Below are 19,010 nucleotides of genomic sequence, written 5' to 3' on the forward strand. Positions count from 1 at the left end.
CAACAGTGCTGCAGACCATTAAACACAGAGTTGAACAAAGAAAGTGTATCCCCCTGTGATTATATAGTAAGGGAAGTAAAAGCTGAATTTCTATATATTTCCACTGAGATTGCCAGGTATTTTCCCCCTTTAATCACAAATCCACTTTACACTGTGGAAAGCATCTTTATTCATTTAAAAGCCATTTATTTCACATTAACACCAACTCTCAGTTGAGTTGCCACGTTTCAGTCATCAATTTTATGTGGAACTGAGAAATCATAATTTCTTTTTTCCACAATGGACTATAATCTCACAGTTACAGTTGAAGATGATATATAGTTCATTCAAGTGTTTTCACAGAGTTTTACATCCAACTGATTGGATTCTGCTCATTCTGAAGTTTTAAACCCATGGTAACAATAAAAATATAAACTCTGGGTCATTTTAGATGGCGGCCAACAGCATTCTTTTGGCAGGAAAATGTCTATATTGCATATTTAATATTTTAATGCACAAATCAAGTCTCTAACTTTGGCTTGTGAGCACCTTGTGTTGACAATGTGAAGTAACAGACCAAAATAGTTGTTCATCTGATCCAGCTGAGCTTTTTCTTGTGTGAAAGAGAACACTTAATATTTATCCTATAAAAGCATCTATCTTTAGACTTTTTAAAGATTTTATTACTTTATTATTTTATTACCACATATATTACTTTTATAAATAACTCAGAACAGTGAAAATACATAATACTCTTTCCTCCTATTTTTCCTACAACAATCCTATATAGTGGCTTGACCTAAGTGTGAGTGACTGGCCTAGTCACCTAGTTGGCATGACTGATAAGTCTCTCCTCCTTTTCTTAAGTTTTCTGACAAGTTATGAATCATACACTAACCTGCAAGGTTTAACCTGACCTACTTATCCATAGACCTACTTCTTTCCATATATTGGAAGGAGGGGGATTTCCCTGTTTCTAAATAGTGAATATCTTACTTGGTATTTTTATATATATTGACCTCTAGGAGACAGTATATACCTATGTTCAAAACACAATAATTTGTGACTCTGCTATTACACATTTGTTTGTTTCCTGGGCTCTCCATGCATCCTCAGAAGTCTTCTCCAATACCAATTTCAAAAGCATTAATATTATTTCTATCTGTTTCTTCAAAACCCAATTTCCATTTCCCCTTGCTTGCCCAACTCTGATATGGTGCATAGATTTATCTGTGTGATAATTTATAAAACCATTAAAAATTGTATTGTCACCATCAATTATCTTTCCTCAGAAACAGAATCTGAATTCCTTTGATCATTCATTACAAAAATATCTGTTATTATGAATAATTTTCAAAAGTATCTGTAATAAAAGAATAGTTTTAAAAGACTCTTACTATTTCTTTTCAAACTTGTGGTATTAGAAATTTGAGGAGATATGAGGATTTTCACAACAATTGAAATTGCATGACTACCAAAGAACACAAATACAAATTTTCTTGTAGTAATGGAAACTTTTAAACAAGGTCCATGGATACAGCCTTCCACTCTTTTTATTTTTAAATAATGCTAATGGGTCTATTAGAGCCCCAAACCATCCTTGTATATAAAGATGATATTTGGATCTGGAATTTTTATTTTAAATATGCCAATTTGCTTGCTCATTTATTCATAAGGTGGTGAGAGAACTTAGTGGCATCCAGGTAAGTATGATGAAGTTCAAAGCACCAAATTAGAAACCCCAAGTCTCACTCCTAATATATATACATCCATAATTAAGGGATCAATTTCTCCTTCACTATGTTGGCATAAAAGAAGTCTTAAAAGTTATTTTAACATAAGAGTACAAATAGGTTCTCATATAGTAACTTTCCAGGAAGATCCTTTAATATCACTCTGAAAACAAATACTTAAAACTAAATAGCTCAGAGGAAAAACTTAATTTAGGATTTGGACTCCCCCCTCCCCACCTTTAAATACACTGCTAGTTAAAGGCTAGACAATAACATAAATGTCTTTTCTCATATTATTTATTATTTTTTAGGCATTATTGAAGTCCAGCATCTACAATGGAATTCTTCAGACATCAATTAGAGATGCTAAAATGCAACAAAAATGTCAAAAAATTACTGATAGAAGAGTTCCAAATACAGGTAAGGCACATTGGTATTATTCAGACATTTTCAATCTTTTCTCTTCTTTTTAGCTTTAGATGTTAACAAAGCAGAGTGTCCATTTTCCTCCTCAAAAAGTTTTCTTTTCTTTTTCTTAGATTTACCATGATCACTATGGTAACCACTGGAGTCACTGGCATGCATTCCCACCTCTGCTCCATCTTGCCCATTCTCTGTCTCAGGCTTATCAAATATACCATGATCATCTTCATCATCACAATTATGCATTTCTCTGTCTTCTATCCCAACACTTGATATATCAACTTCCATCTCCTCTGAGCCAATATGTACATCACAATGTTTTTCATATTTTTTCTTGCATTTTTCCTTCAGCATCTCTTCTCCAAGACTAAAAATAAAAAAATAACTGAGAAAACAACTTTTACAAGACTAGTAAATACTTAGTTATACAGAAGCAAAACACTGTACAGTTTATCCAAAGTGATTCATACTTGACTGTTTTAGTTGTAATAGTACCTTCACATCTAGATTATTCTTTATCTTTTAAATGGATTATCCTGACATATTCTTTAAATGGAAGATAGAAGTGTTAGCATAAACAGACATTTTGGGACACAAACCATTATTATTGGTAGTAGTTTTTCCACATTTATTTTTCAAATTCTGATAGATCTCACATAGTTTTCCATTAAACTTTTGAAAAATAAATGAGATCTTAAGACTTTTGTGATGTGCTACGTAATAAAATAAACTTTGTTACGAAGCCTTACATTCTATAATCAAGCCATTTGTAAAAAATATATATGTATTACCTGTTTTTACAGAGTTTCCCTCGAATGCAGAATACTCCAGCAGCGTCTGAATCAAAATGCAGCACCTTAAATACCAGTCTAATACCTATTTGAAAACCAAAATTTTTCCATTCTTCTATTGATATGTGATCTGGTTTGGGGATAGAAGCATTGAAACATTCATGAACCAGACAGCCAATATGGCTAGGTGCCACTTTATTAATTATACCCTGGAGAAGGAAAAGAAAAAAAGAAATGTTAGCACCACATCACATGTTTTGGCAAAAACTATACTGTTGTTTCTGTCAATATTCAACATAGGTACATACCAAGTACAGTGGTACCTTGATACTTGATGTTAATTGGTTGACAGGCATGATGGGAACTAAAAAATATGGGTGCCAAACAAAGCAGGTGACAAACCATTTATTTTAGCCATCTCCTTCTTCCTTTTGCAGCAACATACTAGCATGGGCAACTTCCTATCAGTTTTTTGCAACTATCTCCATCTTCTTTTGCAGCATGCAGAAACTACAAGTACTGGAACAACATTTTCACATCAAAATATATTGAGTACCACATTGAATGAGTTTTGAAGCAGTCAAATACCAAGGTACCATTGTACATGGAATTAGGGTGTATTCTTACATATTTTGAATGTTAAATATACATAAACAGTTTATTTTTAATTTTTTAGGTGTCAACTGGTCCAATATCCTTTCATCCCAAGTTGAATCTAGTTCTGTTTTTGCTCAGTTGACTAATACTTCAGAAACTCTATAAATTGTTTTTCTGTAACGGATCAACAGTGGAACTAATTTTTAACAGTTACCAGTAAGAATGTTTCAAAAGTTAGGAATAAGATCATTTGATATTTTTTGTGAAACATTTTAAAAGATATTTTCATATAAAACAATTGGCGTGTTCGTTTAGCCTACTATTCCTACAATTAACTAAAGAACCATACTTGAAAAAGATCAAAGATTGTAAATATTATTATAACCTAAGAAATCACAAAATATAAAATTTAAACATGCTTAAGTATAATCAATTCTAATAAAAATTTCTTAAAGATTGTATGTTATAGAAAAATTTAAGATGGTATATGCTATTTATATATATACAATATAAAGAGCTAAAGTGGCATAGTGGTAAATGTACTGTCCTAGAAACCAGGGAACTGTTGGTTCTTGATCTTCCTTATACATGAAAGAAAGCTGAAATATTTTGGGCCAGTTGCTTTCTCTTAGCCCAACCACCCCCATGGTTGTTTTTGTAGGGAAAATTAGAATGTGTGTGTGTGTGTGGGTGGGTGGGTGTGTGTGTGTGTGTGTGTGTGTACGTCGAATTGTAAGACCAGTAATGGTATACTGATCACTGGTCAAATTATGTTTTAATTATATTATTTATGCTTTACTATTTTCTTAACTATATTGTAAATTACTATTTACTGTTGATGTCATCATTATGGCAGGATAAATCCAATAAATAATTAAATAAGCAAATGAACTTACTATATAAGTTTGTGATGAGAAGAACTGTACAAACAAAAGTACTGAGTTATTTATATACATACCACGAGTTTTTTCCCTGGCTTAGGCTGAAAGACAACAAAAGTAGCTTCTATATCCAGATGGATGGCCCCAATGTCATCAATTATATCACCCAATTCTTTAGTTATTTTAATATCATCATATGCCACAGGAACTCCTTGAAAACTACATAAAATAAATAAATAAATCACTTAGCAATATAATCAGCAAAAGTGTACCTAAGGTCTAGAAGAAACACTGTAATTATGATCCTTACCATGACAAAGCAGTTACAAGTAATTCAAATAAATGAAAGTTACACAAATGTAGATTTTATGATTCTGAGAAAAACATCATAGTTAGGAGATCCCCCTAGTAGTGTACAATATTATGACTACAACACCATTAATTTATGAATTAGTTAAAAATATACTGATTGAAAATAAATTTGTTCTGCAAGTTTCTCACATAATTAAGATGTTATACAAATGCCTTAATTAAAATGTGTTAATTACAAATCACTGCACATTGGAAAGCATCAAGAAGGACGCAACTGAGGTAACTGCTTAAATAAAAGCCACAGTATTAATTTAGGAGAGTAAATTCCTTACTTGCGTGAACATTCATTATCTCCGTTAGCCATAAAATAAACTTGGATGAGAATTTCTTTTGTTCCCTCTTTATTCAGTGAACTTTAATTGCATATAAATGATTATTCCCTACCCCCACCACATTTAACTCATGTTAGCTACCCAGACCTTAATCTTTGAAGCTCCTTAAAGCCATAAACCAAGATAGCCAATGATGCTCCTGCCAATAAAGACTTAATGGGAATTTTTGGAAAAAGGTTTTCTTAGCAATGGAATGTTCTTTCTACCCAAAGTTACTTTTTACAAAGTTTTTTAAACAAAGTTACCACTTACTAGTTACAAATGAGATACCAAAATTTTCACTCCTTCAAAAATGTTTAATTCAATCAACTAATTTTGGTTTTACATTTCTTAAAATTACATTTGCAGTATGGTTTCTGTATGTTTCACAACAATGTACTGTTTGGGAGCAAAAATAAAGCTACAAGGACAAAAATATAGAATACAGAAATAAAGAATGGTGTTTATGCAAGTCAATCTTTAATTTGGAGGGGGGGAGGTATTTCTGAATTATCTTCTGTATTCTTTATAAGGTACTACCGTGAAAAGAACAGCAAGATGGGTAGCTCTATATGGTGGTGGCTTATTAAAAGACTGGTTACACTGAAAAGCATGAAACAGCAAATCTGGGGGCTTTTTTTGGTCAAACATGTACAAGATAACGAGTACAGGTATGAATATAAACTTGAGCAAAGGAACTAAATGCAGATAAATGGGGACAGTAAGACAGGGACGGTAGGCTCTTGTTTCAAAAGGCTGCCTACAAACTTTCTAATATAATAATATCCGTGGGGGGGGAGGGGAGAAGGGGAATTTAATTTGCTTTTTGAGAGGAAAATTTCAGGTTTCCCGAAATATTCTTTGAATTAGGTTCCTCGAGACCTGTATTCAGTTTTAGAACCGGGGAACAATAAGGCTAAGAAGGGAAATAGGAAACAACTTCTAGAAAGTTCATCGAACAACTCGCTTTCTCACCAGTTTATCCTTTAGGACCTGGAGTATTTAAACGGAATATTTTTTTACAGGCAATGATGGGAACGTACCTATCTGAGTAACGGCGCAGTTCAGCATCCAACTGCGCGCAAATCCCTGTACGTTTGCGATTCAGGAAGCGCGGCGGGAGCGCGATGTGCCTCCGGTGCGGCACCACCACAAGGCAAGAGTAGCGGTTCTCCGCCAGTACTCGCGCAGCCTCAAAAGAAGGCAGCTTGACGCAGGTGGGAAGGGGCGTCGGATCACTAGACGCCGCCGTTGAGATCACAACAGCCGTCTCAATCTCCGTCGCTTCCAAAGTCGAGCCGGCCTTCATCTCCGCCATGAAAAAAAAATGGATCACCCTTATGTCCCAAGGCGCCCTCTTTCCTTGCTGTCACTTGGTGATGACGTCATTACCATAAAGTAGGATTGTTGTTGGGTTTTTTTTTTTTTGCTGGTGCCAACCTATCAAATGGCTGAAAATAGAAAAGGAAAAGGGGCCCTTCCCTTTCCGGATGTGATTCAGCGGCCATCTTGTGTGTGGTGCCTTTTGCTTACCTACCATCTGCACGTGCAAGAGTGGAGACTTCCTCATCCGGTTCCCGAAGCCGACGGAGTTTCTAAACCAGGAGGTGGCGCTCTAACGGCTCGTATTGCGATGTTCGTGTTAATAGTCCGGAAGGATTTCTCCGGAAATGGATCTCGGGCAAAGACGGCCAGGTGGGGAAATCTTTGAGATCGCCAGTCATCTGGCTCAGCGCTGGAATTTTATTAAAGATTTTAAAACTTATTACACATAATAGAATTTTACACGAAAAGTTATAAAAAAATTATATGAAAATCTATTGTGACAAGTTTCTTTGCTAGAGGGACCGGTGGTCTGGTCTACTGATTTACTATCAGTGTTTAAATGGTTTCAGTTCTGGATGGTTAACAATTGGTTATGTACTGTCAAGTTGTTTTCGACTCTTAGCAGCCACATAGACAGATTTTGAAAAAGGTTCTGCTGCAAATAAAGTCCTTCCTGTCCCCGCTTTTTTTGGCCTTTTAATGATCATAAATGGTAGCTTGTATCATATAGTAGCTCATTTGTTTTTCAAATGTATCGTTCCAAACTTTTTGAGGGAATTTTTTTGTTAAAGTTGCAAAAGAAGAAATGTGACATGATTAATGTATTATCACCCTTTTTCTTTGATAATAAACTGTAAAACATAAAGGTTCCCCTTGCATGTATGTGTTAGTCGTTCCGGACTCTAAAGGGCAGTGCTCATCTCCATTTCAAAGGCGAAGCCGCTGTCCGAAGCTATCTCTGTGGTCATGTGGTCAGCATTGTTACCTTCCCACCAAAGGTGGTTCCTATTTTTTCTACTTGTATTTTATATGCTTTCAAATTGCTAGGTTGGCAGAAGCTGGGACAAATAACGGGAGCTCACTCCATTACGTGATGATAGGATTCTAATTGTCGAACTGCTGACCTTTCTGATCCACAAGCTCAGCATCTTAACTACTGAGCCACTGCATCCCTAACATACTGCACTAGTAAGTTATAATATGTAAGGTATGGGACTAAAACTTAGTAGACCCAACTTTACAACTGCTCCGGTGTGCTCAATAACCTTGTTAGCCATCTTCTTTGGAGTCCTGCGTACTCTGTCATGACTGACCAATCATTTGGTTTCCCTGGGCCACAATGAGTGAAGAAGAATTTTCTTGGGCCGCATATAAAACACACAGTATACATCGATTGCCTCATCATCATCACCACTATCATTTTAGCCATTGTCTATCCACTGCAGGATGAAGGCCTCTTCTGCATGTTTTCAACCAATACGGTCCTGCATACTGTGTCATGACTGACCAATCATTTGGTTTCCCTAGGCCACAGTGACTGAAGAAGAATGGTCTTGCACAACATATAAAACACACAGTATATAATATAATTAATGTATATAAATAACAAACTTTCTTTATTGTATTTATTATCTTATTGGGACTGCATTACTGTATGCAGCCTGTAGGCCATCCTGTTCTATGTAGTTTTTGTTGTGAGAAAGATTATAGGTCACTTTAAACTCCTGGAGACAGGGTACACGAAACATAATAAAAATACTTTTGTTATGCATTAATCATGAACTCAACTTGCAAATATTTATTGATAAATCATTGTCCCAGTTTTACCCACATTTGCTTTTTCATATACCTTGAAGCAGAATACAATAAAAATATTTACATTTGCAGTTGTTTCTCCTTCAGGAGTTCAATCCAGTATTATTTCAGGGTGTTGGGGTGGAACAGGAGATGATGAAAAAGGTACAAAATTTCATAAAGAGTTCCATTTGCCATTGTAGTAATTCAGATACTTTGAATGTCATCACACTTAAAGCAACCATTTCATTTAGCCTGTTACTGGTATAAGCCCATTGCACATATCCAATTGACTTTAACTGAGCTTTAACTACCAGTATGAGTATTCTCAAACAACCAGCACCTGTAGCAAAATACTGGGGTTAAAAAAATGTTCAAACAAAAAATATATCAGCATTTTATCAATAGCAATAGACATATATCATTTCATGGTGCTTTGCAGTCCTCTCTAAGCAGTTTATAGAGTCAGCATATTGACCCCAACAATCTGGGTCCTCATTTTACCTACCTCAGAAGGATGGAAGGCTTGAGCCTGGTGAGATTCTATCTGCCAAACTGCAGGCAGCTGGTGATCAGCAGTAGCCGCATGCAGTACTGCATTCTAACTACTGTGACACCGCTGCTCTTTTAGGCTTAAAGTTACCGGATTTGCAAGGACATGAGAATGGATATAAATACAGATTATTATTAAGGGGCAATATTACATGGGAATGGAAATGAGCTGCTCACATAGCAAGAAGAACTGATGGCAGGTGGACCAAGGCAATCAGAATAGATCCCACATTTAAAAAGAGATTTAAAACAAGATGGATCGATGAAATCAGCAAGAATTATGGGCCCAATTGGCAAAAGAAAGCTCAGGATTGTATTGGTTGGAAATGTGGAAGAGACCTTAATCCTGCAGTGGATAGATAATGGTTAAAATGGTGGTTATTATTTTCATTAACTATTTCAACTAAAATTGATTTTTAAATCAATTATTCTATCGCCCATATTTTATGTACTGGAAGGTGAAAATGACTAGATTCAAATTCACAAGCTCTAATTTATAATTTTATGATTGTTTGTGTAAACATTAGCCTAATTTTTTTTATTCCTTTCCCAATTAAATATTCTTTGCACTGTTTTTAAGTGTTTATTTTTCAACATTTGACTCTGGATGAAAAAACTTCTGTAATAAATGCAAGATTGGCATATTTGAATTGTTCATCTCTTTTTTGTAATTCAAATTTCTCTAATCTTTTGTGGATACGTAGATGAAATAAAACCTGTATAAGTAAATAAGCAAATAGCTGTAATTTAAGAAGGTGTCACTGGGGGGCATACTTGAGCCTTGGATGGATATTCAGTTCTTAGACATCAGTAAAGCATTTTCCATCATAATATCAAATTGCTCAATTCAACACTTCTGGAGAATGTTTACTAAATTCTGGACTGAAATATCTTCAAATGATTCTAATTGTTTGGGCTTGTAGTCTAGGCTTTTGGAGAACAAAGATTTCTTAAGAAAATTAAAACACATTTACATTACTCACTTTGTTGATAATAATAGCATTTGGTAAGGCAATGTTGACATCCTAAAAGAACCTTTTAGATATTGTGAACTAGACAATCTGCATTTTCATTAGCATTTGGAAACTGAAAGCCTCTGAAATGTTATGTTTACTTATAAATATATTCCATAATCTGTCAGTTTGTTTTTCTATTTGAAATGATTCACACTCGAACTTTCATCAACTGTCAATGTGTTTATGCTTACTTAATGCACAAACCTCATGTGTCAAGAAGGAAAATCTATTGATTCTAATTGTTCTTCAAATAAATCTTAATTTGTTCAGAAGATTTGTATCCTTCATTCTGATCACCATAATATTATTGGGTTTGGATTTTAACAGTAATTTTAAAAAATCTATGAAACATTAAAAACTTTATACTTGCTAAAAACTTTTCAGTAGGCATAAAGTTTTAACTTTTTAAAGGTAAATCCAATCTTGTCTGACTAGGGAGTGGGGCTTATCTCTGTTTTTTTAGCCAAGGCAGACAGACCCAAAGGTCCTTTTTCAGGAAGCAATTGGACTTCCTTGTTTTTCTTTTGAAGATATTATTGGGTTTGGAAGTTTTTCATTCTTATCCAAGAAGCTTCTTCAGCTCTGACAAAAATTGAAGGATTTATATTCCTTTCAGATAACTGGTTATCTGCATCCTTTTTAGTGGGTTGTTGAAACACTTGGAGGTTTATCTGTGACTTCAGGGTCATCTGAGTATTGCTCCTGGTTATTGTAGTCTGCAATTTTTTTTCTGGAAATCCATTCCTACTGCCACACCATTCAAAGGTATTCATCCCAAATTATATAGCTATCTCACTATCCATCCTATCAGAACTGAAGAAGCTTCTTGGATGAGAAGCGAAATGTCTTCAAAAGAAAAACTTGCTTCCTGGTCCAAAGTTGATTTAGGACAACCATGACCTGGATGACTGAGAATCTTTACAGACAAGGCAGACAGAGTTGTCCAAAGATAATTGGTTATATGGCCAGGATGACTGTATTCTGAGGCACACAGAACACTGTTACCTTCCTACTGAAGTTGCACCTATCTATCTACCTGCATTTGCATGCTTTTTGGAGCTGGGCAAGTAACGGGAGCTCATCCCTTTAAGTTTTTTAAGTGGGTATATATAAAACCAGCATCAAATTACCAGACCTTCTTGCTGGAATAAAAGAAATGCACATAGGCAATGAAAAGTCAAGAAACAGGAAAATAAATGAATAAAAATAAAAAAAATAAATGAGGAGTTTTTTGTGTTAGATATAGTTACAAAGAAGCTCTCTTATATTCCAGAGAACATATATGTATTCCCAGAGGTGAAAAGTAGGCCACCCTTGTAAATCTTAACTATTCCTTTTATTGCCTTCTGTAATTACAGTATTTAAGTGTCTCATTGTAGTATCAGATCAATACATAACACATATATAATACATTCACAATCTTTAACTATAAAATTATAATTTTGTAATATAAATTGCAGTAATTGCTAGAACCTATCATATGAAAAAAAAGAGATTATCCAAATTGGAATTGATAACTCCATTATTAAGTAAAGTGGTCACTAGATGAAACTGACTTGAATATGATATTTCAATTTTTTGTTCACAGCAAGGATTGGTTATAAAGTTACTTTTGCATCATTAGCATAACTGCAAATGTTCTCTAAATGAGGCAGTCACTTAAAGCTGAAGGTTGCCAGCACTTCAGGCAGTTAGCTTGGCCACCTACAGTATTAGCGGAGAGAAGCACCCAGGGTCAACCCTAGCTTTGCTGTCCATTGCAGCTAGAAATCTCAAATACGGCTGAACTTTTTTCTTGTAGCCAGCCAGGATGTTAGCTCACCCCCGTACAAACTCTCATCTCTCGAGGACCGCTCGCTGAAGCAGCACAGGAAACTTTGGTTGGGCTCGAGAGACGATAGTGCAGGGAACAGATCTAGTGTCTGCAAGGGACAGCAAAGCTAGGGTTGACTCTGGCTGCTCTCTACTGCAGTGCTTCTCAGTTTACCGCTGTGAGTCCCAAGCGGCAGGAGATGAAGGCTGCCTTGGCGCCAGCAGCTGGTGCAAATATATTGCGGCGAAGATGGACTGCTGATGCCATGCAAATGCAAGTAGCGTGTCAGGCCTGCATTTATATTCCTTTTGGAATTTTGGCCTGCCACACTTTCTCTTATTTCATTATTCTGTTTGTTTAAGTATAGTCAATGGGAGGGGGAATTAGAAGGAGTAGGATTTTGGAATGTATTGTTTTTCATTCTTTGCTAGAAGCCAAGGTCATCCTTTGTCTCCACACTAGTTCACCTCACCAGAAGAAGCTGGGCATGGACGCCAGCGTGAAAGAAGGAGATTGGACCATGTGATGGACCATGGGTGTGGGGACAAGATCATGAACTTTTAACTGGGTGGGATTCTGATGTAACTTCCAGAGTTGGAATCCCCACAGCTATGTGCCAACATGCCTGCTTTCTTAAGCATAGTTTTGCCTTTGATTCTGATTTGATTCTACATGGTATTTGGAATGCTCACATAGCGCTTCACACTCACATCTTCCAGCCATCACCACTGCCGCTTCAGACCGCTTGGGCCACACACCTCTGCTGCAACAGCACCACTGCCTCATTCTGGCTGGTGAAGGCTGCACTTCTTTTTGCATGTTGTACCACCTGCAAAGTTGCACATTGCATGTGCCACTCCCTATGGCAGAGATTTCCAAGCTCACTACACATCAGTCCCATATTCCAGAGCTGTAGTAGTAACGGGACTAACCTTTTGGTCATCCTGGAGCAGCTCTTCCACCTGGGTGCACTTTTTATTTGTCTCTCTCTTTTTCCTCTCCCTCTCTCTGTCTCTCTCTCTGTCCTTTTGGGGGGGGGGGAGAAACCCTGAACTGATGCTGGATAGTGGGAAACTGACGTCCGGATGCCTACCAGCGGTGTGCTGAAGACCAGCTGGCCGGCGGGGAGGCGGGGCAATCCTGTGGTCTCCCCAAACGTAATATCTGTTTCGCTTGAAACTTGAAGACTAGTCCAATCAGCGGGTGAGCAAGTGGGCGGTCCTTCTCCTCCAATCCAGTACTCCTGCAGCTTCAGTGTGCCCCATTTTTGGCCTCCCTGGCCTCCAGAAGCATTCTGGTGACCAAAAACAGGCCCTTTTTTTTGCCTCCCCTGCCTCCAGTAGGATTCTGCCTTACCTTCCAGTTCAAGCCTGCAGGCCTCAAAGGTAAGTCCTGTGCTTGGTCAAAGGGTGTGGGCCAGCAGTGGAAAGGGTGATGTGGATGAGGCAGCCTTGTGGTCCCGTGTGGGCTGGATTAATGGCTTTGGTGGTTCATAGTTGGAAGACCCCTTCTGTAGATATTTAGAGTCTGAGTGGTCATTTGTCTGAAATGTTCGAATGGGTCCTGCGCTGAATAGTATGGTAGATTCCAACTCTATTATTCTATATACAGTATCAGGGAAATCATCCCATGCATTATATTTACAAGTAGACCACAACTGAGCCCAAAATTTACATGGCTAAGCAAGTCAGTTGTTAGGTGAGTTGTGCCCCATTTGAATGATCTTTTTTACCACAATTGTTAAGCAATTCATTGCAACTGTTAAGTAAACCATGTGATTGTTAAGCAAATCTGATTTCCCCCATTTTCTTGTAGGAAGCTGGCTGGGAAGTTACAAATCATGATCACATAACCTGAGGACAGTGCAGCTGTCATAAATACATGCTAATTGGAAAGTGTCCAATTTTGATCACACGGCCATCCAATGAATATGTGACCACAGGGATGATCATAACTATGGGAGCTGCAAATATGTAAATTGGTCATAATTGGTCACTTTTGTCAGTACCATTGTAACTTCAAATGATCACTAAAGGAATGATTGTGTTGCAGACTACCCTTAGTTATACTGGATTGGGACCACTCCATTAATAACCTGAGTCTTTCTCCTAATCTCTTCCCTTAAAATCTTATATCCAGGTGTTTACCAGGCAAAACTGAGCTTAATTTTTGTCCCCAGTGAAGTGACAAAAATTGCTGATAGAAAAAAAAAGATGCTAAAGAAGGAATGACAGGTATAGAGCAAATTTCATCTGACTAGATAGCAAAAGTAACAAAAGGAGAACAGCAATTGACAGGCCAAGGTAATGATTTGAAAAAGGATGCTTTTTATGTACAAAAGAAACAAAATATTTTATATACAAAAGAAACTGGCTGAAGTTTTTTAAAAAACTTCATTGAAGATAGAATGACGTGCTACTTACTTCGGCATTAAGCTGTGTGTTGTTTGGAGAACTTCTGAACTTCCTCTAAAGATTTGATTTGGCAGCTGTTTGGGATCGCCATGTAACTAGTTTGACTGTTTATCATCTCCTTCATACACCCACATGTACAAAATCAGTTGAAACCCCAAGATGTTAAAAGTCAGTGTTATTTTTTTTTTTAGAAAAACAATACATAAGAAAGATGGAATATCTGAGAACAGCGGCAAAAACATTAATGTGAGTTACATAGATTTGTAAGAAACATTTTACATAATACATACTTGTAGATGCAATCTTCATTGCTGTCAGTCCTAGATAATTTTCATAGCTATCTAAATGTAAAGTATTAAGGAGGCTCCTAATTAAGGAGCCGAGGTGGCGCAGTGGTTAGGGTGCAGTACTGCAGGCCACTTCAGCTCAAATCTCACCGGCTCAAGGTTGACTCAGCCTTCCATCCTTCCGAGGTGGGTGAAATGAGGACCCAGACTGTGGGGGCAATTTGCTGACTCAATTTGCTAAAAATCTGTAAACCGCTTAGAGAGGGCTGACTCACTCAGCGGGTCACACACTTGACCTCGTATTCCTCTCGGAGCAGTGGAGACGTGATCTAGATTTGAGGGGCATTAAGATCTTGCCCTTGTCATGGTCTGATCACTTCCTACTGAGGCTTGACTTTCAGAAACCAATCCCCCACTGTAGGGAGGAGGAACCGATTAGGTGGTTCTGCCCCAGGCTCCTGATGGACCCTATGGGATTTCAGACGGTGCTTGGAGAAATACCTGATGCTCTCGTCCACAGTCCGGTAGAGTCCTTAGTCGCTGCTTGGAATACAGCGGCGGCTTTACGGCCTCTCCGAGGTAGTGGATCCAGGAGGACTCCTTGATTCACCGAGGAACTCCAGGAGATAAAGCACCAAAAGAGATGCCTAGAGTGCCGCTGGAGGGCCAGTAACTCTGAATCTGACCGAGCACTGATGAGAGCCTATATAAGGACCTATCTTTTGGCAATACGGGCGGCGAAATGTGCGTATTTTGCTGCTCTTATTGCATCTGCTGAATCACGCCCAGCCGCCTTGTTTAGAATAGCCTGCTCCCTCTTGAAAGGGAGGGATGCGGACGACCCTTTACAGGGTAGAGCTGAGGAATTTGTTCAGTTTCTAATGGATAAAGTCACTCGGATTCGGACAGATCTGGACTCCAATTGCACGGTACCAGCCGAGGTACCGGGGGAAGGTCTTGAGCGGATTTTATGGAGCGAGTTTCAACTTGTCGCTCCTGAGGAACTAGACAAGGCCATGGGAGCGGTGAGTGACTCCACCTGTATACTGGACCCGTGCCCCTCCTTTGTAGGGAAGGTTGTTGAGAAAGTGGTGGCCTTTCAACTCCAGTGGTCCTTGGATGAAACCAATTATCTGGATTCCTTTCAGTCTGGTTTCTGCCTGGTTACGGCACGGAAACTGCTTTGGTCGCGCTGATAGATGATCTCTGGCGAGCCAAAGATAGGAGTCACTCCTCTATCCTAGTGCTTCTTGACCTCTCAGCGGCCTTCGATACCATTGACCATGGTATCCTTCTGCGACGGTTGCGGGAGGTGGGAGTGGGAGGCACTATTCTTCGGTGGTTCTCCTCCTACCTCTCGGACAGGTCGCAGTCAGTGTTGGTTGGAGGGCAGAGATCGACCCCTAGGCCCCTCAATTATGGGGTGCCGCAGGGTTCGGTCCTGTCCGCCCTCCTATTTAACATCTACATGAAGCCACTGGGTGAGATCATACGCCGGCACGGGATTAAATATCATCAATATGCGGACGATACACAATTGTATCTGTCCGCCCCGTGACAACTCAGTGAAGCGGTAGAAGTGATGTGCCAGTGCCTGGAGGCTGTCAGGGTCTGGATGGGAACGAACAAGCTTGCACTCAATCCCGACAAGACTGAGTGGCTATTGATGCTCCCTCCCAAGGATGGTCCAGCTATTCCATCTCTTAGCCTGGGGGTTGAAATTATATGCCCCTCAGAGAGGGCTCGCAATTTCCCCTGGATCCGCAGCTGACACTAGAATGTCACCTGTCAGCTGTGACCAGGGGGGCCTTTGCACAGGTTCGCCTGGTGCACCAATTGCAACCCTATCTGGACCGGGAGGCCCTTCGGATAGTCACTCACGCCCTCGTCACCTCAAGACTGGATTACTGTAACACGCTCTACATGGGGCTGCCCTTGAAGAGTGTTTGAAGACTTCAGCTAGTCCAGAATGCAGCCGCACGAGCGATTGGTGGTGCACCTAGGTACACCCACATTACACCTATCCTCTGCAAGTTGCACTGGCTTCCCATTGGTCTCCGGACACGCTTCAAGGTGCTAGTTGTTACTTTTAAAGCCCTACATGGTATCGGACCTGGCTACCTGAGAGACCGCCTCCTGCCAATTACCTCCCAGAGACCTATTAGATCGCACAGACTAGGCCTCCTCCGGATTCCATCTGCTGGTCAATGTCAGCTGGCGACCCCCCGGGGGAGGGCCTTCTCTGTTGCTGCTCCGGCCCTATGGAACTATCTCCCTATTGAGATCCGGACCCTTACTACCCTTCTGGCCTTGCACAAAGCGACCAAGACCTGGCTGTTCCGGCAGGCCTGGGGCTGTTGATCTATCCAGCCCCATCCTAGGTTATGAATGTTGAATTTTTAAATTGTTATTTTTTATTTTTTTATATTCCCCCTTCCCTTTCTATTTGTAAGCCGCCCTGAGTCTTCCGAGAGTGGGCGGCATACAAAATAAATAAATAAATAAATAAATAAATAAATAAATAAATAAATAAATAAATAAATAAATAAATAAATAAATCTAATAAATAAATAAATGTAAAGTAATTCTAACAGATTGCATCTTAAAGGGTGCAAAATAGCAGCATGTTCCAGATGAATGATTGATTGATTGAATTAATTAATTAATCCCATTGATTTCTATAACTGGAAAGAAGGGAATAATAGATATTCCCCATTATTTGTTCGTTTATTTGCTTCTTTGTTTTGCTGCCCATTTCAAAGTGTAAATAGGTTGTCTCTAAACTAATATAAAAATATGAAATTGGAAAAAAATAACAGAAGGGCTCAAGTTTCAGTCATAAATGAGATCATCCCAAAAGTTGGTAGCATGTCCACATTAAGTTTATTTCAGTAAAGTAATGTGTAAAATAAAAATAAAAGTTGTCTTCTTCTACTTAGGTTGACTACTGGTCCATAGAATCAAACAAAGAGCTGTTCAATAGTTATAATGCGGTACTGCAGGCTAATTCTGCTGACTGCCGACGGTCACAAAAATGAGGGCCCAGGTTGTTGACGACAATATGCTGACTTTGTAAACCACTTAGAGAGGGCTGTAAAATACTGTGAAGCAGTATATAAGTCTTAAGTGCTATTGCTATTGCCAAGAAGTCTTCTGGTCCATAGATTCAATATAGAAATAGTTGTCTCGGATATGGTCTCTTGACTCATCTGTGGTTTCCCAGTCTAATCTACATCTGTATAGCTATTTCCCATCTAAACAGAATAGAAACTAACTAATTAGCCGAGGTGGCGCAGTGATTAAATGCAGCACTGCAGGCTACTTCAGCTGACTGCAGTTCTGCAGTTCGGCTGTTCAAATCTCACCGGCTCAGGGTTGACTCAGCCTTCCATCCTTCCGAGGTGGGTAAAATGAGGACCCGGATTGTTGTTGGGGGCAATATGCTGACTCTGTAAACCGCTTAGAAAGGGCTGAAAGCCCTATAAAGCGGTATATAAGTCTAACTGCTATTGCTATCGCTATTGCTAACTAACCCTGAAACTCAGGCAAAGTCAGATCATTTACAATATGAACAAAACAAAAGAGGTGAAAATATTACTCATTTGGATAGAAATGCATTCTTGATGGATGTTCAAATGACGTTGTAATTAGGAATATATTTTATCAATTTTTGCAGGCTCATTCCCTTTTATGAACTTATAACTCAATAGCAATAGATTTAGTTGAATATACTAAGCACTTTTGGAAAGGGCTCTTGCAATTACAGTTAGTTATTGATTTACAACCATTCATTTAGTGACCATTTGAAGTTACGATGGCACTTTAAAAAGTCACTCATGATGATTTTTCACATTTATGACAATTGCAACATTTTGGTCATATGATCAAAATGGCAACCAGTTCATATTTATGATAGTTGCAGTGTCCCAAGGTCATAGGATCACTTTTGCGACCCGTCCCCCCCCAGTCAATAGGGAAACTAGATTCACTTAACAACTGCAGTGATTCCCTTAATAACTATGGCATAAAATGGAGCAAAACTCACTTAGCTATCTCAGAGCAACAAAAATGTTGGGCTCAGTTGTGGTCATATGTCGAGGACTTCTTGTATCTATATTTTAACAGACACTTTAAATCAGGTCAGGATTTGTATTTGATTTGTAATACAATATCAGGTTACTGATGGTAGTAGTGTAGTAGTAGCCATTTTGATGCAATGGTTAAGGTATCAGACTAGAAACTGGGGGGCAGTGAGTTCTAGCCCCACCTTAAGCACAAAGCCTGGGTCAGACATTTTCTCTCATCCCTAGGAGGTAGGCAATGGCAGACCATTTCCAATAAACCTTACCAAGAAAACTGTAGGGACTAGTTGAAACTATGGCCAGAAGTCAAGACTGATTTGATGTATGGGTATGTATATGCATTACCCAGCAACCAAGACATTCCAAGTAGTCAAAACTATTCTTATGCTAAGTATTCATATTTCTTCAGTTTAAAAATATTTAATTTATTTTCTTTTAAGTTAACAGAAGCATGTGGGTATGTTCCTGTGGGTAAAAAGGTTCAAATATATTGAAATAATATCCTGTTTCCTGCAATACGTTGCCAAAGTATACAGTTCAACATTCTGTATGTGAAACTTCCAAAAACAAGTTTCCCTATGGGCTAGAGTTATTCATAGCATGCTGAGATTAACAACAGAGTAATAGTATATGGTTTTT

The 19,010-nt window shown here is 38.5% G+C and overlaps 1 protein-coding gene across 1 annotated transcript; it reads right to left on the minus strand.

Moving 5' to 3' along the window:
• Window positions 1-1,991: 1,991 nt before the first annotated feature.
• Window positions 1,992-6,474, minus strand: TWISTNB (TWIST neighbor). Its single transcript, XM_032238108.1, has 4 exons — window positions 6,131-6,474; window positions 4,482-4,623; window positions 2,927-3,135; window positions 1,992-2,502 (listed from the first exon to the last, which is right to left on the minus strand). The coding sequence occupies exons 1-4, from the start codon at window positions 6,403-6,405 to the stop codon at window positions 2,163-2,165; spliced, it is 966 nt and encodes a 321-aa protein (XP_032093999.1). The 5' UTR covers window positions 6,406-6,474; the 3' UTR covers window positions 1,992-2,162.
• Window positions 6,475-19,010: the final 12,536 nt, after the last annotated feature.

Source organism: Thamnophis elegans, chromosome Z, assembly GCF_009769535.1.
Source record: "Thamnophis elegans isolate rThaEle1 chromosome Z, rThaEle1.pri, whole genome shotgun sequence".
Taxonomy (NCBI): Eukaryota; Metazoa; Chordata; class Lepidosauria; order Squamata; family Colubridae; genus Thamnophis; species Thamnophis elegans.